This window comes from Chrysochloris asiatica, unplaced genomic scaffold, assembly GCF_000296735.1.
Source record: "Chrysochloris asiatica unplaced genomic scaffold, ChrAsi1.0 scaffold00163, whole genome shotgun sequence".
NCBI classification, from domain to species: Eukaryota; Metazoa; Chordata; class Mammalia; order Afrosoricida; family Chrysochloridae; genus Chrysochloris; species Chrysochloris asiatica.
Genome location: NW_006408681.1, coordinates 5,126,463 through 5,145,523, shown reverse-complemented (window position 1 = coordinate 5,145,523; position 19,061 = coordinate 5,126,463). Strand labels below are relative to the sequence as shown.

Here is a 19,061-nt window from a genome sequence, read left to right as displayed (position 1 = left end):
AAAAAAGACTAGTAGGATCTTTGCTAATAGAATATTTTGAATTTTAAATATCAACATAGCTGTGAGAGAAGAGGAATAAGAAATAATAGACATGCAGCTATTAAACTTTAACTTTAAGATACATACCCAAGTATTTAGGGATAAAGTGTCATGATGTCTTCAGCTTACTTGCAAATGAATCAGCATTATCAGCAATGATTAAATTTGTGGTTATTAAGTGTGTTAAGTGTTTTGAGATGTTTTGGACTCAATGAAACCCTGTATAGGGTGTCCAGGAAGTATCTGGGGCGTTTGAACCACCAACCTTGTGGTTCAAATTGACCTTGCAGTTCAGTGCTTTATCCCACAGCACCACATCAGGACTTCCATTATTGAATTTAGGTAGTGAATATAGGGAAATTCATTGTCTCATTGTACAGTTTTTCTGTACTTTTGAAATTTTTCTTTATAAAATGTTGGAAGAAAGCTACTAGATACAGTACTCCATGGAAATAATTTATTTCCTTTGAAATTCTAGGAAGATTAGAATGCATGTTCATAATACCAATAAAATAACAAGGATTTATAATGTAATTGGAACTATCAGAGGATCTGTGGAACCAGGTGAGTCTGCGACTTTTTATTTTGTTTTTGTAAAGTTTAGAAAAGTAAGAGAAAGATAAATTATAGTCAACAATTTACTTTTTTCCTAACTTACAGGTAACTGCTATATTTTAAGAAAATAATAATTGTACTACTCCAAAAAAAATAGAGTCTACATGATTGTTTGGATTTCTCTATGGAAAAAAGCTCAAGCAAGAGGAGGAGGCTTACTTTTAAAGCATAAACTATAGCTGTCTGTAATGTTTTCAAAGTCTTGGTTCTTTTAAACACATTCTCTTCCAGACAGGTATGTTATTTTGGGGGGTCATCGAGATGCCTGGGTATTTGGAGGCATTGACCCAACCAGTGGGGCTGCTGTTTTGCAAGAAATTGTCCGGAGCTTTGGAAAACTGATGAGTAAGAAGAGTAAGTAATGTTCTTTGGTATATGATGACAAAAAGTCACTTATTTAATATTCTTTATTTTTAGGCAGTTATACTTATTGATGTATTGTTAACAATGATTGCAGGCTGGAGACCTAGAAGAACTATAATTTTTGCCAGTTGGGATGCAGAGGAATTTGGACTTTTAGGTTCTACAGAATGGGCAGAGGTGAGTAAGACAAAGATGCTTCTTGGTATTTTCTTACTCAACCAGAACCACATGTTTATATCCCAGGAGGTTCACAGATTCCAGTGGATCTATTTGTTTTTATTCTCATCAGTTTAGCAGAACAGAATAATCTCTTAATTTGTAGGCTACAATCATTACTGTCAGTATAGTTTTGTTTCTGGTTGTTCTGTGAACAATAGTAAAATAAGCTCAGAAAATAATCAAAAGTAGCAAGCTGTTTTAGACATGTGACTTATCTAAAACCCCATACAGATCCTTGGAGTCACTTTTAAGTTTTTCAAGTTTCCTTGGGGGTCTTCCATTTAAGAAAACATAAGATGCTCTATTAAAATAATGATACTTTGACTTAAATTTCATATTTACAGATCCTATGTAGCATTAGAACTATATTTTACCATATACCCCCCCACAAAAAATTGTGCTTCAGTGTTAAATGTAAGATGCAATTTTATAGACTGAATTAGCTTAGTAAATTGACCTACTTTACAGTTTCAAAGGTTTGGTTTTGAATAGCTTAGTAAATTGACCTACTTTATAGTTTCAAAGGTTTGTTTTTGTTCATTAAATATGAATGATTTTCATTTCATGGCTCTTAACACCTTATCTTTGAGTGTTTCTCCTAGGCTCCTTCTTTCATTTTCTTCCCTTAGCCTCTGTCGAATAAATTCTAAGTTCTTTAGTATATAAGCTAAGCTCATCACATTTTTATCAAGATGGGTGCACTAGATAAGCACTTACTCTCCTCCTACCTTCTTCAATCTTTTATTATTATCCTTGTTTTATAAAGTTCTTTTAAAACAATAGATATATTGCCATTTGCTGTTTTAATGCTTTACACTTTGTTCATGTTCTCATATTAAATAATAAAAATAATATCAATAAAATAAATATGGTATAAAAGCATGGACTCAGTTCCTTCCCTGGTATCACCTGTCCTTTTTTAATTCCAGGTTCACTGGAAATTCTTATTATTACAGTAATATTATAAATAAGCTTTTTGGAAATGGTTTATTTATTTAAATGAATCCAATTTTATTAATTAAGATCACTCACCTTTGGAAATATGCAATTTCTTGTGAATACATGGATATAAATATATTTGTCTGTTTCTATCATTTTATTAGCTTAAAGTAAGGATGAAAGAAATCTAAAATACAATATAACAAACATGTTTTCCAATAAATGCATATGGGTTAATGTGTAGATAATTTCAATACTCTTAAGTTTTCTAACAGATTCTAGATTATATACAGCAGCATACTTTCCTTCTTTAAATAAACATAGAAAACTTCATTATTTCTATGACAAATCTCTTGTAATGAAAGCTGACTATATCTGCTGTGGGTGTAACCATCATCTGGCTTGTATGGGCTATTTCAAAGAGATAAATTAGAATCCTCATTTGTTTCATAACCACAGATCATGTTTGTATACAGTAACAAGTGTGTATATGGTTTACAATAGAGGTGAAGGACTCTCTCAGCATGTTTCTTTCCATGGGTGACAACATTATTATTGATGTTTCTTGGATCTGTATGCATGTGCGTGCGTGAGGAAAAGAGCAACTGTCTTGTTTTGACCTTAATCTGCACCTCCTTTTCTCCATCTAGTTTTGTTCCCTGCTCTCCGCTCCTTTTTTGTCCTTTTTCCTCTCTCTCTCTCTCTCTTTTCTTTATAAATATATGTATAAAGATTAATTTTCTACTTCTCACTTTCCATCAAGAAAAGATGGAAGGAATACACAGAGTCATTGTACCAAAAGGAAATAGTTAATCTTCAACCATTTCAAGAGGTACCAATATGAACAAGAGCCAATGATACTCAGGGAGGAAGTACAAAGTGCATTGAAAGAATTCGCAAAGAACAAGGCACTAGGAATTGATGGAATAAAAATTGAAATCTTTTAAGAAAGTGAGGCAGCTCAAGAGGCACTCACTCATCTTTGCCAAGAAATTTGGAAGACAACTATCTGGCCTACTGATTGGAAGAGATCAGTATTTGTGCCCATTCCAAAGAGAGGTGACCCAACAGAATGTGGAAATCATCGGACAATCTCTTTGATATCTCAAGTGAGTAAATTTTAGCTAAAGGTAATACAGAAACAGCTACAATCATACATTGACAGAGAACTTCCAGAGGTTCAAGCCGAATTCAGAAGAGGCTGTGGAACGAGAGATATCATTGCTGATGTCCGATGGATCTTGGCTGAAAGCAGAGAATACCAGAAGGGTGCTTTATTGACTAAGCAAAGGATTTCGATTGTGTGGATCATGACAAGCTATGGACAACATTGATAAGTATGAGTATTCCAGAACACTTAATTGTGCTTCTGAGAAATCTGTACCTGGACCAAGAAGCAGTTGTTCGAACAGAGCATGGGAACACTGAATGTTTTAAAATTGGGAAAGGTGTGCGACAAGGTTGTGTTCTTTCACCATACTTATTCAACCTGTATGCTTAGCAAATAATACGAGAAGCTGGATTCTATGAAGAAAAATGTGGTGTCAGAATTGGAGGAAGACTCATTAATAACCTGCAATATGCAGATGATACAACCTTGCTTGCTGAAAGTGAAGAGGACTTGAAACATTTACTTATGAAGATCAAAGAGCACAGCCTTTGGTATGGATTGCATCTCAATGTCAAGAAAACAAAAATCCTCACCACTGGACCAATAAACAACATTCTTATCAATGGAGAAAAGATTGAAGTTGTCAATGATTTCATTCTTCTTGGATCAACTATAAACGTTCGTGGAAGCAGAAGTCAAGACGTATTGCATTGGGCAAATCTGCTGCACAGGAACTTTTTGAAGTATTGAAGAGCAGAGATGTCAGCTTGAGGACTAAGGTGCGCCTGACCCAAGCCATGGTATTTTCAATAACCTCATATGGATGCGAAAGCTGGACAGTGAATAAGGAAGATCGTAGAAGAATTGATGCCTTTGAGTTGTGGTGTTGGAGGAGAATACTGAAAGTGCCATGGACTGCCAAAAGAACCAATAGATCTGTTTTGGAAGAAGTGCAGCCAGAGTGCTCCTTGGAGGCCAAGATGACTAAGCTTCGTTTCTCATACTTTGGACATATTGTCTGGAGGGAACAGTTGCTGGAGAAGGATGTCATGCTGGGTAAGTGGAGGGTCGGAGAAAAAGAGGAGAAGACCTCTAACGAGATGGATTGGCCAGGTGGCATCACTGATGGACTCAAGTGTGGCAGCAGTAGTGAGGTTGGCCCAGGATCAGACATTGTTTTGTTCTGCTGTGCATGGGGTTGCTATGAGTCGGTTCCGACTCGATGGCACCTGACAACAACAACAACACTTTTAATATGAACAATTAATTTACTTGGACATCTACTCTCAGTGGATGTCAGTATGTAACTTTTATGTCTTAAGAATCAACAGAATTGTGTTATAAAATATGAATGTTCTGACCTTCCTTTCAGCAATACTGATTCAGTAGATTGGGTTGGGACCCCAGAATTTGGGATTCTCACATCTTTATATTCTGATGCAGAGGATGTGACTTTGAAAAAAATTGCTTCTCTAGGGGCATCCTGTTATTGTAATAAAGAGTTACATTATAATGTTTTCTTTTTTTTGCTTTGACTACATTAATGTTCTCAACCAACCAGTTAGTCAGCATTTTCTCATAAACTGATGTCATGAGCGTATATTACATTAATAAAGGCATTCATATACCACTTTTCCACTAAATTAATTTGTTTGGTTGGTTTATGTTTCTACAAATGTAAATACTGTGAATAAAGTATCAACTTTATTTGCACTATAGGAAAACGTAAAAACACTCCAGGAGAGAAGTGTTGCTTATATCAACTCAGATTCATCTATAGAAGGTAAGTTTTATTTCAGATTGTTTTTACATAATATATCATTTAAGCTTATACATTCCAACATGTGAACTCTCTTAGATTATCTTGTTGGTATGAGATACTTCACTAGTACTTTTCATTTTCCATTTTACCACAGAGATGTCAGTGGACTCTTGTATGATTTTTAACTAAGCTACTGAGTTTTCTTGTGGCACTGTAGGATAAGCACTGGACTGCAAGGTCAGTTTGAACTATAAAGTTGGCTGTTCAAACTCACCAACTGTTCCTCAGAAACCCTATTAGGGTTGCTATCATTTGGAATCAACTTGATGACATTTAGTGACAATAGCATTGCTCCTTATTGCTTTAGTATATTTAGCATTTACCCATTTTGGATTTGCCCATGTTGGATTATTACTTAAAACTCTTACTATAAATTATATATTTCCTATGACGATATTAAAATAATTTTTTAAAGGTCTTAGTTCTGTGGGAAATATTTCTTATATGTACTGGAGCAAATTTTATCTAACTTCCTCTATCACCTGACATTGGAACTTTTGTGTCTCGGCTTTTATTGCACTTTAATGATCTCTACATAAATGCCAGAGCATACATAAACATACTGGCTACTGGCATGTTCGAGTCTAGTATCTTGATATGTACTTACTGTTGAATTTAATGAATGAATGATAAGCTTTGCCAGTGTCCCCCTAAGAGACAACAGCTGCCATGAGGATGAGTCCTAACGATGGTTGTGGAGCTGCTGCCCTAACAGCCAGTGTCTACTTACACCTTCTTCTAGCTAAAGTTGGGGCTGTAGCCTCGTCCCTTCTGGAAGAACTATTCATAGTTCCTGTTTTATTTCCTGGGAAGGATGCCAAAGATTCAAAGTCTATATTACAACTTGTTTATAATTAGAAAATACAGTTAGAATTAAACACAGTATGACATAATGTTCTTTGTTTTTGCATTTATTTTTTCAGGCAATTATACTCTCAGAGTTGATTGTACACCCCTTCTTTACCAACTGGTTTATAAACTGGCTAAAGAGGTACATAAGTGGATTTGTCTTAATAGGCTTTTTGAATTAGTAAATGACGAATACTTTTCCCCCTTAATTAGTGGTACTTACGTTTAAGCTGGTAACAGAATATACCAGATTTACATAAGTAGCAAGTCAGAACAAAATCTTTACTGTGTTATTTACTTAATGTGATATAATTATGAAGAAATAATTGCCAATTTTTTGGTTTCAATAATACTTATTGTACATAATTGTAATGTGTAGAGTATATAATTTTCATCTGGGAGAGGCATTCTGGTATAGCAGAAAGAATGCTAAGCTGGAACTGAGAAGTCTTGGGTTGAAAGATTCCTCTGGCTACTCACTCATTCATTCAATAAATATTTTTTAAGTACTTACTATGTGTCAGATAGTATACAATAAAATCTAGCAGCAACAATGATAAATCGGATAAGGTCACTGAATCCAAGTACTTTACAATCTAGATCTTTGGAGACTTGTTGTTAAGTTGCTATTGAGTCAGTTCCAGCTCATAGCGACCCTGCATAGGGTTTCCGAAGAGTATCTGGTGGATTTGAACAGCTGACCTTGCAGATAGTTCACTGCTTATCCTGCAATGTCACACCAGGACTCCATTAGGGGAATACTTCTCAGGAAATGTGTTCAAGTACTTGCATTGTGCTGTCATAGAGTAATAGCTACTGCTTTGATGTGAAAGATAAGAATTTGGGGTATTTAAGGGAGAAAATCCCTGGTGGCGCATAGGTTAAAGCACTCAGCCGATAATTGGAAGGCCAGCAGTTCAAACTCACCATTCTGCTCTTTGGGAGAAAAATGTAGCAGTTGGCTTCTGTGAAAATTTCAGCCTTGAAAACTATGAGGTAGTTCTACTCTATTCTGTAGGGTTGTTATGAGTCAGAATCAACTTTATGACGGGAGGTTTGTTTTCTTTGTTCTTTTAAGGGAGAGGTTTAGGCTTATATATCTTTATACAAAGGGAGGGGGTTACCAATGCATAAATAGACAAAGGAAGTTTGTTTTACTCATTTATAAACTTTAATTCTATCCATCCCTAGTGTAGTTTGACACAAATTGTCAAAACATCCTGGGGACATGAAAGTAGAGTAGAAATAGAGAGCAGGGCTGAGCTTAGAGAGAAGAGTGGCTGTCTAATAGAGCAAGAAGGAGCCAATAGGATTATCAGAAATGAGACAAACTTAAAATATATAAAGCAACTCTAACAATGCATATAGCTGAGGCACTTAAGTTCAAACTGGGATATATAGCCAAAGGCACACAGTCTGGATTGTTCTAGACAGATTGTGTATTACTAGAAAAGCAAGAGAATTTGTTAGGGAATTCAGTCCAAGCAGGTAGGAAAAGCAGCCTAGACAATCCCTGCAGCTGCAGTGTACTGCCATATGCAGTGCAGAGGCAGATTCCAAGCTGAGGACCTGCTATGTGATGGTGAAATTACTACATCCCAGCCAGTCTCAGATATAAAGCAAGTGGTCACTTACCAGCCCTGCCATCCTAATAGAAATGGAAAATTTTACCACTGTTATCTTCAATGTGAGGGCTTCTGTCCCAATAAGCACAGTACTTTTGTACATATGGCACAGATGAATCAGATCAAAGTAGGGCAAGTGCTTAAAATAATTGTCAATACCTGATACCTTTATTGTTGTTGTTGTGAAGTGCCATCGAGTTAGATCTGACTCATAGCAACTTTATGTAGGGTTTCCAAGGAGCTGCTGGTGAGTTTGAACCACAGACTTTTCAGTTAGCGGTCCACATTGCTGCTGTTGTTAAGTGCTATCAAGTCAGTTACAATCCATAGTGACCTTGTGGTTCAAACCAACCTTGTGGCCAGGAACTTTTCCTACAGTACCACACTTGTTGTTAAGTGTCATTGAGTAGGTTCCATCTCATAGCGACCCTGTATAGGTTTTCCAAGGAGCAGCTGGTGAGTTTGAACTGCCAACCCTGTGATCTGCAGTCCAGTGCTGATCCTATATCGCCACACCATTAGAACTCCATTATTGTTGTTGTTAAGTGCTGTCGAGTCAGTTCCGACTCACAGCGACCCTGTATAGGGTTTCCAAGGAGCAACTGGTGAGCCTGAACCACCGACCTTGTAGTTCAAACGGCTTTGCAGTATGCCGCATTAACCCACAGTGCCACACCAGGACTCTAGGACTCATTATTAGCTGCTCTTAAATGTCATTTCCACTTTCATTGCCAGACCTCAATCTCCCACCCTTTATTCACATTTACATGGACAATGAGTTTTCTCCCAATGATTTTTCACTAAAAGTAATCTAAGCTGGGAAACATTAAAGTGGTGATGTTGGGTACAAATTTGAAGCTCTATTAAAATTTGCCAAAATAAGGCGGAAATTACATCTTAGACACATGCCAAAATTACCATCAAGGAGAGATCACAAATGAATAAAAAATGTGGGTGAGATTTTTTCTTGCTATTTGCAAATAGACATTTCTTCTGAAAATGAACATGGCTTACATATAGAGGTAGAAGTTGATTGCAACTAATATAATATGGTTTTAGATCAGCATAAATTTCATTGCTTATGCCCTTAACTTCCAATACGTGATTTCTTTCCAGATTTCCAGCCCTGATGAAGGTTTAGAAAGTCAGTCTCTTTATGAAAGCTGGTTGAAAAAGGATCCTTCACCTGAAAATGAAAATGTTCCTAGGTATATTACTTTGTGTATCCTTTATCTATCAGACTGATTTTGAATTCCTGCTTGTCCCTTGGTTTTTCAGACATGCAATTCTCTGATGTCTCATCAACAATTTGATTGGAGACCTGTGTCCACCCTTTGTCTTGCTGATTAACCAGCATAGCCAAATCTCTTAACCTTATCCTGTAGTAGAACAGATAAGCCTTGTTTTTCATATTTTTTTGTCAAGATGACTTTGCAGTCATTATTTTTCACTTTTATAAAAAATTTCATTCAGGAATTAAACACATGAATAAATAGTATGAAAAGATTAGTAAAAAATATGATAGATTATTTGCTTCTAAATTTATTAAGGCACACCATCAATAATTTTTATTATTTTATCTATTTTTAGCTGTAATCAATTTAGATTTTATTTATAGAAGAAGTTTTTATATCTTCTCATTCATACTACAGAAACTTTCTTGAATTTATCTTATATCATTTCAATTGCAATACTGTTTTTAATATCAGCAGGAAATGATAGCATTTATAACTTCATTCGATCCTTGTATTCTAGATCAGTCTTATGAAAGTTTAAGTGGAGTTGCTGAGTAAGAGCTGGTAGGTGTGAACCTGTGACCCTGCAGTTAGTAATCCAGTGCTTATTATACAATGCCGTAGCGTAGTGGTTACGAATCGGGCTGTGAACCTTAAGGTCAGCAGTTCGAAACTACCAGCTGCTCTGTGGGAGAAAGATGAGGCGTTCTGCTCCCGTAAAGATTTACAGCCTCGGAAACCCTGTACAGGGTCGCTATGGGTCGGCACCGACTCGACGGCACTTAACAACAACAACAGGGTTTCCAAGAAGCAGCTGCTAGGTTTGAACTGCTGGCCTTGTGTCAGCAATCCAGTGCTTATCGAAGAGCACCACACTAGGACTTCATTTAAAATTATAGTAGCATAGAAAAAAAAAAAAAATTAAAGACATCCAAGATCTGAATCTCTAAAACAAATCTAGTATTTTGAAATAAATCACTATTTGTCAGGCATGTATGGTTTTATATTTGGCTTTAATGACTTAACATTATATCATAAAAATATTCAATATCACTTTATTGTATGTATGCAATGTGTATGGAGTCCTGATGTGGTGCTGTAGGATGAGCACTGAACTGCTGACTGCAAGGGTGGCACTTCAGATCCACCAGATGCTCCTCGGAAACCCTATACAGGATCGCTATGAGTAGGAACCAACTTGACAGCACTTAACAACATGCATGTATATTTGTGTATGTTGTTGTTATTAAGTGCTGTCAAATCAGTTCTGACCCATAGCGACCCTGTATAGGGTTTCTGAGGAGCCACTGGTTTGAACCACCAACCTTGCAGTTCAAGCTGACCTTGGGATCCATCTCCTTATCCTGCAGCACTACACCAGGACTCCATATATGTGATTACTGTTCATTAATTATTTGCAAAAAAAAAAATCAAAATTAGATTTATTCCTGAAACGAAATAAGGCACATTTAGATACTTCATGATCTTAAATATGGACTTCTTCGTAGCAATTTTTGTTTACTATACTATGCGTTCTCTGAGAGCAAAGATAAATATCTTATTTATCATTTTCTCCTCTAAACAAATTACATTAATATTAGAAATATGGATGAGACTATCCTGTCATCTTGGGTGGTACTACTTGACTCTGGTTGTAGTCAATGCAGATTTATAATATTTATCACGCTTTTTCCTATAGATGACAGGAAAAGTATTAAGGGAGGTATACCTTTTTCTAATTCTTACATACGTGCTGTACAGTTCCTTGATATTCTTAGGACAGGCTTCTTTATTCCATCTATTTAACTATATTTCGTTTATGTATTTAAGCTTATTTTTTGTGTATGCATGTATATATTAATTTTAAATGTATCCATCTATTTATGTTATGAATCTAGAATCAACAAGTTGGGATCTGGGAGTGATTTTGAAGCTTATTTTCAGAGACTTGGAATTGCTTCAGGCAGAATCCGTTATACTAAGAATAGGGTAAGCTGTATTAGAATTTCTAATATATAGCATTTCATCCATGCTCCTTTGATAAGGAACTCTATCATTGAGTTGTGTGGCACCAGGTACCAGGTGGCTTGGGAAGAGTTCCAGTTATGGCAACAGACTGCATCCCTTTGTAGATGGGCTAGGAAGCACTTTGTGTTGCTTTGTGAAAATTTCACTAGAGCTTTATTCAGTGATGTGATAGTTCATACAGTATTTCCAGGAATATCGCTGGTTATCAGTATCTAGTAGCTCACACCCTTTTCCTAAAGCATTGTAAATGGCTGTGTTTTTCCTGAGGAAAATATGCAGTTAAAAAAAAAAAAAAAAACTTGAATTAAAGGAAACATTGAGCTAAGATTTTTTTTTTTTTTTTTTTAATCAATAATGCCCCTTCATATGTTTACTTCTGTCTAGGGAATTTAAACAAGTTTCTCTTACAATAAAGCTTGGATCTCTTTTCTGATTTCATTGTCAGGCATGTATCTCAATGACATGAAAGTACTTTGATATACCTAACATATTGTCTATGTTAGAAATTATGTCATATCCCAAACTGAAGAATAGCCAATATCTAGTATTATTCAAGATTATTAATAAACTGAGAGATTTGTCACTGATTTTAATTCTTATACTTTAATTGCTATACACCATCTTGCTTAACTGCAATATGTATCACTTGGATATTTAACTATCCAGAATACAACTAAGAGCAAAGAAGTTAGAAAAACCAGCTTCAGAATAATTAAACGAATATGTGAAATCTGTATAATAATGACCATTGCACCTAACATACAAAAGATATACTTTAAAATGTCGTCAAGGCATATTCACTTTTATATTGTCATCAATCTCAACAGCACTGCCTCATTTTTAAGACCACTGAAAATCAGAAGTAGAAAATTGAATAGAAGGGAAGGGATTGAGACAAGGCAGTGCTTTTAGTTATATTAAAGACAATAAATTGTTGTTGGGAAGCGCTGTTGAGTCAGTTCTGGTTCACAGCGACCCTGTATATCATTTCCGAGGGGCGACTAGTGGGTTTGAACCACTGATCTTTTGGTTAGCTGTACAGTACTTATCCTACAGTGCCACAGCAATCCATACCATTCATGACATTTTTTTCTGCCTTTTCAAGCAGCATATTGCAAAATGTCATTTAACTTTTATTTTATAATTAAATGGACTAACTTTATGAACATAAATTACTAAATGAAAGGAAGAGCCTATACAAATGTATTTTTTGAGTTCTTAATTCTGCCATTCCTACTTTTAGTTTTTCGTCCATCTGCTACTCTGTTATAAAACTATCACTCTTATTATCTTTGTAGTTCCGGTGTGGCACTGTAGGTTGTGCACTAGACTGCTAGCCAAAAGATCGGTGGTTCAAACCCACCAGTGACTGCTTGGAAACGGTATACAGGGTCACTATGAGTCAGAACCAGCTCGATGGTACATAACCAAAACAACATAAAGAAAATGATAATTTTGTAATGGTGCCTAAAGGCATATTCTTTCAACTATGTAGCTATTTAAGTGTCCAATCAACTTATAGATTATTTTGCACTGTGCTGGTGTATAATTTGAAAATGTATTTTAAATTCTAGTTATCAGAAGTATAATAAAGGGAAATTTAAATGCTCAGCAAACATTACTTTGAATGAACAGAGTATTACATGAATTACATAAATTATAAAATGAATGATGATAAAATTTCAAATCAGCTAACAGTGTAGTGTTTTCGTTAATTTGATTTTAACTTTTATTTTTTTCTTTCATTATGATAGAAGGCAGAATTTCATATGGCTGCATTTTTTTCTATACTTATTTTTTTTGTTAAGTGCCCTCGAGTCCGTTTCAACTTGTAGTGACCCTGAATAGGGTTTTTGAGGAGAGGCTGGTAAATTTGAACCGCTGACCTTGCGGTCCAGTGCATTGTCCCACTGTACCACACCAGGTACTCATAGTTAGTAAGCTAAATATTATCACTTAAATATCTAATGTTTGCTTTGTTTTGTTTCCTACCCACCCTTTGCATTAAAAAAAAAAAAGAAAACAGACAAATACAGTAGCTATCCAGTGTACCACACAATTTATGAGACGTTTGAATTAGTAGAGGATTTTTATGACCCTACATTCAAAAAACAGCTTTCTGTGGCACAATTACGAGGAGCACTGGTGTATGAGCTTGCAGACTCTAAAATCATTCCTTTCAACATTCAAGACTATGCAAAAGCTTTGGAAAACTATGCAATGAGTATCTACAATTTATCCATGAAACATGACCAACAATCGAGAGACCAGAGGATATCATTTGGTAAGAAATGGATGAGCAGATATTTTATAATCTTTTACACAGTCTACTTGGTGTTATTTTGTTTGTATTTTTTTACAGTTATAACAATCTTTTCTTTATAATTGGTAGATTAGTGGTTGCTATTCACCACTGTGTATCTCCTATAAAGTAGGGGTGGCATATAATTTAGTTCAGTAGTTTTAAGCATTGGGTCTATCAGCAGTTTCCCTAGTTCAAATCCTAGTTCCACTATGCTACTGAAAAGTTATTTTATCTCTGTGTCAGCATTCTTATTAGTAAAATAGTAAAAAGAATATAATATGCTTCAAAGATTTTTTGTAGGGATTCAGTTATTTCATATATAGAATCAATGGTGTTGTGCTGTTTTTAAGTGCTATTGAGTCGGTTCTGACTCATTGTGACCCTGTATAGAGTTTCCGAGGAGCAGCTGGTGGGTTTGAACTGCCGACCTTGTAGTTTAAAGTCCAGTGCTGATCCTACAGCACTGTAACAGGCATTTATTGCTCAATAAATGTTATGTATTATTGTTGTTTTTGTTGGAACCATTCTCTTTTTATTATTCAGGGGTGTATGCCCTTAGTACAGCAAAAGTATCAAATGTGCATGTGTAACTACTGTATATCAAGCACTGTGTTATATCTTGGGATATACTAGGATGTACCAGACAGTCATTGGCCTCAGAGAGTTTAAAATCTCATGTGGGGAAGGGAAGACCAAATGCAGAAGACAAGTTGTTAATAGAGATACAATGAGACACAATGGGAATTGAGTGGCCAGTAATGATTTTCTGAATATTATTACAGAAAGTGTATTAACCTTTAGAACGATATGAAGAGCAGTAAGGATTAAGGTCTAGAAATAGAAACAAAGCAACAAAGATTTAGGAAATTGTGTAATATTGTTGGCCCCAGATGGCCCTATCCAGTAGGAGACCCCAAAAAGATTACCAGGACTCGAGTTCGATGCAACAGCAAGAGGTTTATTTGCCAACGCGCTGGGGTCCACCTTCACTCACAAAAGCAGAGACAAAGGCGACCCCCCCTTTACAGTACAAGCCAGTTTTTATAAGGTTTTAGGGGCATAATTGTGCAGTACCATAGATACAATTTCTGATTGGTTAACAATTGGCAAAGTATGAGATGTTAGAGTTTAATAGGTCAGGACTGGTGGTCTTTGTTCTTAGGCTAGGGTAAAGGAAAACATCTGGCATCTGGCCTTGGGTCCTGTCTATTTCTTATCTAGTTCTCACTGTTGCTAGGGGTGAAAGGATATTCTAAGGCAACATGAGCTGATTTAGCACGTTCCTGGAACAGGAGGACGTGTTCAGGCTAATGTACAGAATGGAGATTGACCTTGTCTCTGGAGGGAACTAAAAACTGAGGCCTTGTCTATTTAAAATGCTTTTCTGAGCCTCACTAGAGTTTAGTCAAGCAGTCTCTAGGTAGGTAAAATCAGTTAGGTCCTTACAATATTATTGGGTTATCTCTGTAATGGTGGGAAATATTAAGGCAGGCGAAACTGGACAAGTAAACAGAGACTACATCCTAATAGATATTCATAGTTCTGTGGTTATCCAGTGTTCAGTCAGTGTCTTGCTAAATGCCTCAATTTCCTTTTGGTGAATTATTGTTTATCAATGTGTATAACTGTCCAGCCAGGAGACAGGAACCACACTTTACAGTGGAAGGGCTTTCTCTATACAATGCTAATTCCTCCAAAAGCTTATCTTGTTAGACAACTGGTCTGAGTTGTTAATACCGTTCTTCACATACTGACATGTTGTTAATGCCTTTCAAAATTGTTAGATCCCCTCTAGCTAGTTCTGACTCATAGCAATCCTATGCACAACAGTATGAAACACTGTCTGGTCATACACCATTCTCACAATCTTTGATATGTCTGAACCCATTGTCGCTGCCATGGTGTCAATCTATCTTGTTTGGGGTCGTCTTCTTTTTCAATTACCCTCCACTTTACTTCACTTCTACAGGAATCGGTCCTTCCTGATAACATGTCTAAATTACAAGAGACAAGTCTCACCATCCTCACTTCTAAGGGGCATTCTGTGTTTCTTCCAATACACATTTTCTTTCTTTTCCCACAGCAGTGCATGGTACTTACAATATTCTTCACCACACCATAATTCAAATGCATTGATTCTTCTGTGGTCTTCATTTTCATTGTCCAGCTTTCACATGCATATGCTGTTGTTATTTTGTGCCATCAAGTTGGTATCCACTCATAGAGACTTGATGCACAATTGAACCAAGCACTGCCCAGTCCTGCGCCCACCTCACAAATGTTATGTTTGAACCCATGGCTGCTGCCACTGTGCCAATCCATCTAGTTGGGGGTCTTCCTCTTTTTCTTTGACCATTCACTTTACCAAACATAACCTTTTCCAGGGTCCCTTCTGACAATATGTCCAAAATTTGAGAGATGAAGTCTGGCCATCCTGGCTTCCAAAGAGTGTTTTGGCTGTACTTCTTCCAACACAGATTGGTTTGGTCACATGGAAATGAGGTGATTGAAAATATGATGGCTTTGGTCAGGCATACCTTAGTCCTCAAACTGATGTCTTGGCTCTTCGACTCTTTTAAGAGATCTTTTGCACAAGAGCCTAATGCAATATGTCGTTTGATTTCTTGAATGCTGCTTCCATGAGCACTGATTGTGGATTCAAGTAAAATGAAGTCTTAGACAACTTTAATCTCTTCTCTATTTCCCATGATTTTATGTATTGGTCCAGTTGTGAGGATTTTAGTTTTCTTTACACTGAGGGGCAATTCATACTGAAGTTGTATTTTTTTTCCTTCTTCATCTGTTTCACTTCCAGCAAGCAAGGTTGTCATCTGTATATCGCAGATGATGAGCGTGCCACCAATCTTGATACTACATTCTTCTTCATATAATTCAGCTTCTTGGATGATTTGCTCAAGCATACAGATTGAATAAGTATGGGGAAAGAATACAGCTGTGGCGCATACCTTCCCTGATTTTAAACCATTCAGTATCCTTTTGTTCTGTGAGAACAACATACAGGTTCCTAATGAGCTCAAGTAAATGTCTGGAATACTAATTATTCACATTGTTATCCATAGTTTTTTATGATCCAAACAGTCAAATACCTTTGCATAGTCAATAAAGCACAAATAAACATCTTTCTGGCATTCTTTGCATTCAGCCAAGATCCATCTGACATCAGCAATGATATTTCTTATTCCATAGTCTTCTGAATCGGGTGTGAATTTCTGGCACCTTCCTATCGATGTACTGGTGCAACCGTTTTGGAATTGTCTTCAGTAACACTTTATTTGCATGTGATATTAATGATATTGTTTGATGATTTCCGCATTCCATTGAGTTACCTTTCTTTGGAGTGGGCACAAATGTGACTTAATAGAAATTGGTTGTCCAGAGAACTAATTTCCAAGTTTCTTGGCTTAGACAAGTGAGCACCACCAGTAGTACTGCATCAATTTGTTAAACAATTCAATTTGTATCCTATCTTAAGTTTTTTCAGCTTGAGAAGTGCTGAGTGTGTTTTTCCCTTTTGATTTTCTAACTCTGGATCTGCACTATTCATTATACCTATAAACATTAAACATATTGCTGTCTCTTCTATAATATTAATTCTATCTTGTGTGCTCCACAAATCTTCATCCCGTCTCTCCTTTCCTTCAAAATAGAAAGTCTTCCTTTAGTGCCAGGTAAGATAACTTTTCTGAAAATTTTTTTAACAGAGGAATACAAAAAGATATGATGTAAGCAAGGACTGGCATTGTAATCGTTAAAACAATGTTAGCTTATTTATAGCTGTATCTATTATCTAGCATACAGATAGCTGTCCAAATAAAATGTGAATGAATTAATAAATGAATGAATGCTGGATTACTGGTAGATTATGGATTGAAATAATTATTTATGTCCTGGACTTCTGAAATTTCCTTAAGAACATGTTTAGCAATTTTGTAGGAAAGTTTACCTCCACCTACTAATTTATTTTCTTCTTTCCTCTTTTGTGAAGATTCTTTATTTTCTGCGGTCAGAAACTTCTCAGGGGCTGCTTCAGATTTTCATAGAAGACTCACACAAGTTGATCTTAATAAGTAAGTTTCAGATGTCTCTACTGATTTGAAAAGCAGGCTACTGAAAATAACTCTTTGACTCCTATAAATTCAGCTTTAAATCCCTGATAAATTGTGGTTTGCTAACTAGCAGTTTCAGCATTACTTTGGAACTTGCTCGGAAGAGTCTACCTTACTAAAACAAGCAAAATCACTGCCATCGAGTCGATTCTGGCTCATAGTTATGCTTTAAGACAGACTAGAACTGCCCCAGCTTTGATACCCCCCAATTATTTCATTTAACTTCTTGCCACATTTCAGTTGAAAATAGGTACAAATTTAGATTCAGATTAAAAGCACTGTGTAACAGACATATATTGTTCCACAGTATAGTTGGTGTCACATTTATTTTTTTCACATATAATCAGAATAAACTTTCCCACCAATAATCATACCACAACAAAGCTTTATCATTCATTTTGTGAGACTGCTCTCTCCCTTAGATAGAGTAAAGTCCTCAGAAAGAAAATTTGATGGTTCTGAGTGGGAAACAAGACTTGCCCACTGTCTACAACTGTCCAGGGCACTTCTTGCAGACACCTAAAACCTTAATTCATTGCTTGTTGTTCAACCTTTATTCTTATTCTTTCTTTCACAGTAAAACTAAAGGCTTATTAAGAAAAACTTGAACCCACACTGTCTACCTTTCCAGGTGTCCTGGCTAGCTTCCTAAAATTATTATTATTTTTTTTTAAAGAATGAAGTGCTTTGCAGTTCTGATCTATGGTTATGAAAACAAAAACAAAAACAAAAAACCAATTTCCCAACAAGTCTTTATATATTACAAATATCTGGAAGATGACCCTGTTATTACCCTTAACTTACCACACAAAACACCGTGTTAACATGCATTTTAAAAAATCTATTAATTTTAGAGGTTTATTTTCCCAAGACTATTCATATTTAATATTATTTAAAACTTGGTTCTGTGCTCAGTTATAATTATGTTTTTGTTCTCAGTCCTGTTGCAGTGAGAATCATGAATGATCAATTGATGCTTCTGGAAAGAGCATTCATCGATCCCCTTGGATTGCCAGAGAGGCCTTTTTATAGGTAAGGAAACAACAGGTAACTTTAGTTGTTGTTAAGTGCAGTCCAGGTGGTTTTGACTCAGAGAGACCTTGTATGGGGTTTCCAAGAGTGTCTGGTGGGTTTGAACCACCAACCTTGCAGTTTGGGCATTCTTTGGACAGAGAACCAACAGCAGACAACACAACTTGAGACTAAATTACATGACAGTATTACCTAGACTGAACCCAGATATGGAAATATTCAAAGAAAAACAAGCCTATGAAACTGAAATTAGAGATCCAGAGATATAGTTGCAACAGAAAAACAACCCATAAATTAAAAAGAGGGAATAATATAGCCGTGTTGTTGTAATGTGCCCTGGAGTTGGTTCAGACTCATGGTGACTCTATACAGGGTTTTCGAGGCTGTAAATCTTTACCGGAGCAGAAAGCCTCATCTTTTTCCTGCGGAACAGCTGGTAGCTTCGAACAGCTGACCTTGAGGTTCGTAGCCTGATTCGTAACCACTGCTACAAGAACTCCTTAATGTAGCTACTTAATGTAGCTATTGAACTTCTTAGTAAAAAGGAAACCAAGTAGGTGTCAATAAAAAATAAAAAATAAACCTAACTTTAACCCTAAAACCTAGACCAAACCTTACTCCTAGTCCAAGCCAACCCTTACCCCTAATGCTAACTCAAGTTCTAACTATGACCCTAACAGTAAACCAAGTCCTAGGGTTAGCCTTTGTTGTTGTTGTTGTTAGGTGCCATCAAGTCAGTCCCAACTCATAGC

General features: G+C 36.1%; 1 protein-coding gene across 1 annotated transcript in view; it reads left to right on the top strand.

Annotated features, from left to right (window-relative positions):
• NAALAD2 (N-acetylated alpha-linked acidic dipeptidase 2) overlaps positions 1-19,061 on the top strand; it is a 59,084-nt gene that overhangs the window by 33,553 nt on the left and 6,470 nt on the right. The window contains exons 9-18 of the mRNA XM_006871209.1: positions 518-603; positions 886-1,008; positions 1,112-1,194; positions 5,006-5,069; positions 6,032-6,099; positions 8,699-8,790; positions 10,716-10,806; positions 12,865-13,129; positions 17,157-17,238; positions 18,217-18,309. Coding sequence (XP_006871271.1) covers positions 518-603; positions 886-1,008; positions 1,112-1,194; positions 5,006-5,069; positions 6,032-6,099; positions 8,699-8,790; positions 10,716-10,806; positions 12,865-13,129; positions 17,157-17,238; positions 18,217-18,309 — 1,047 coding nt within the window. The remainder of the gene's footprint in view (positions 1-517; positions 604-885; positions 1,009-1,111; positions 1,195-5,005; positions 5,070-6,031; positions 6,100-8,698; positions 8,791-10,715; positions 10,807-12,864; positions 13,130-17,156; positions 17,239-18,216; positions 18,310-19,061) is intronic.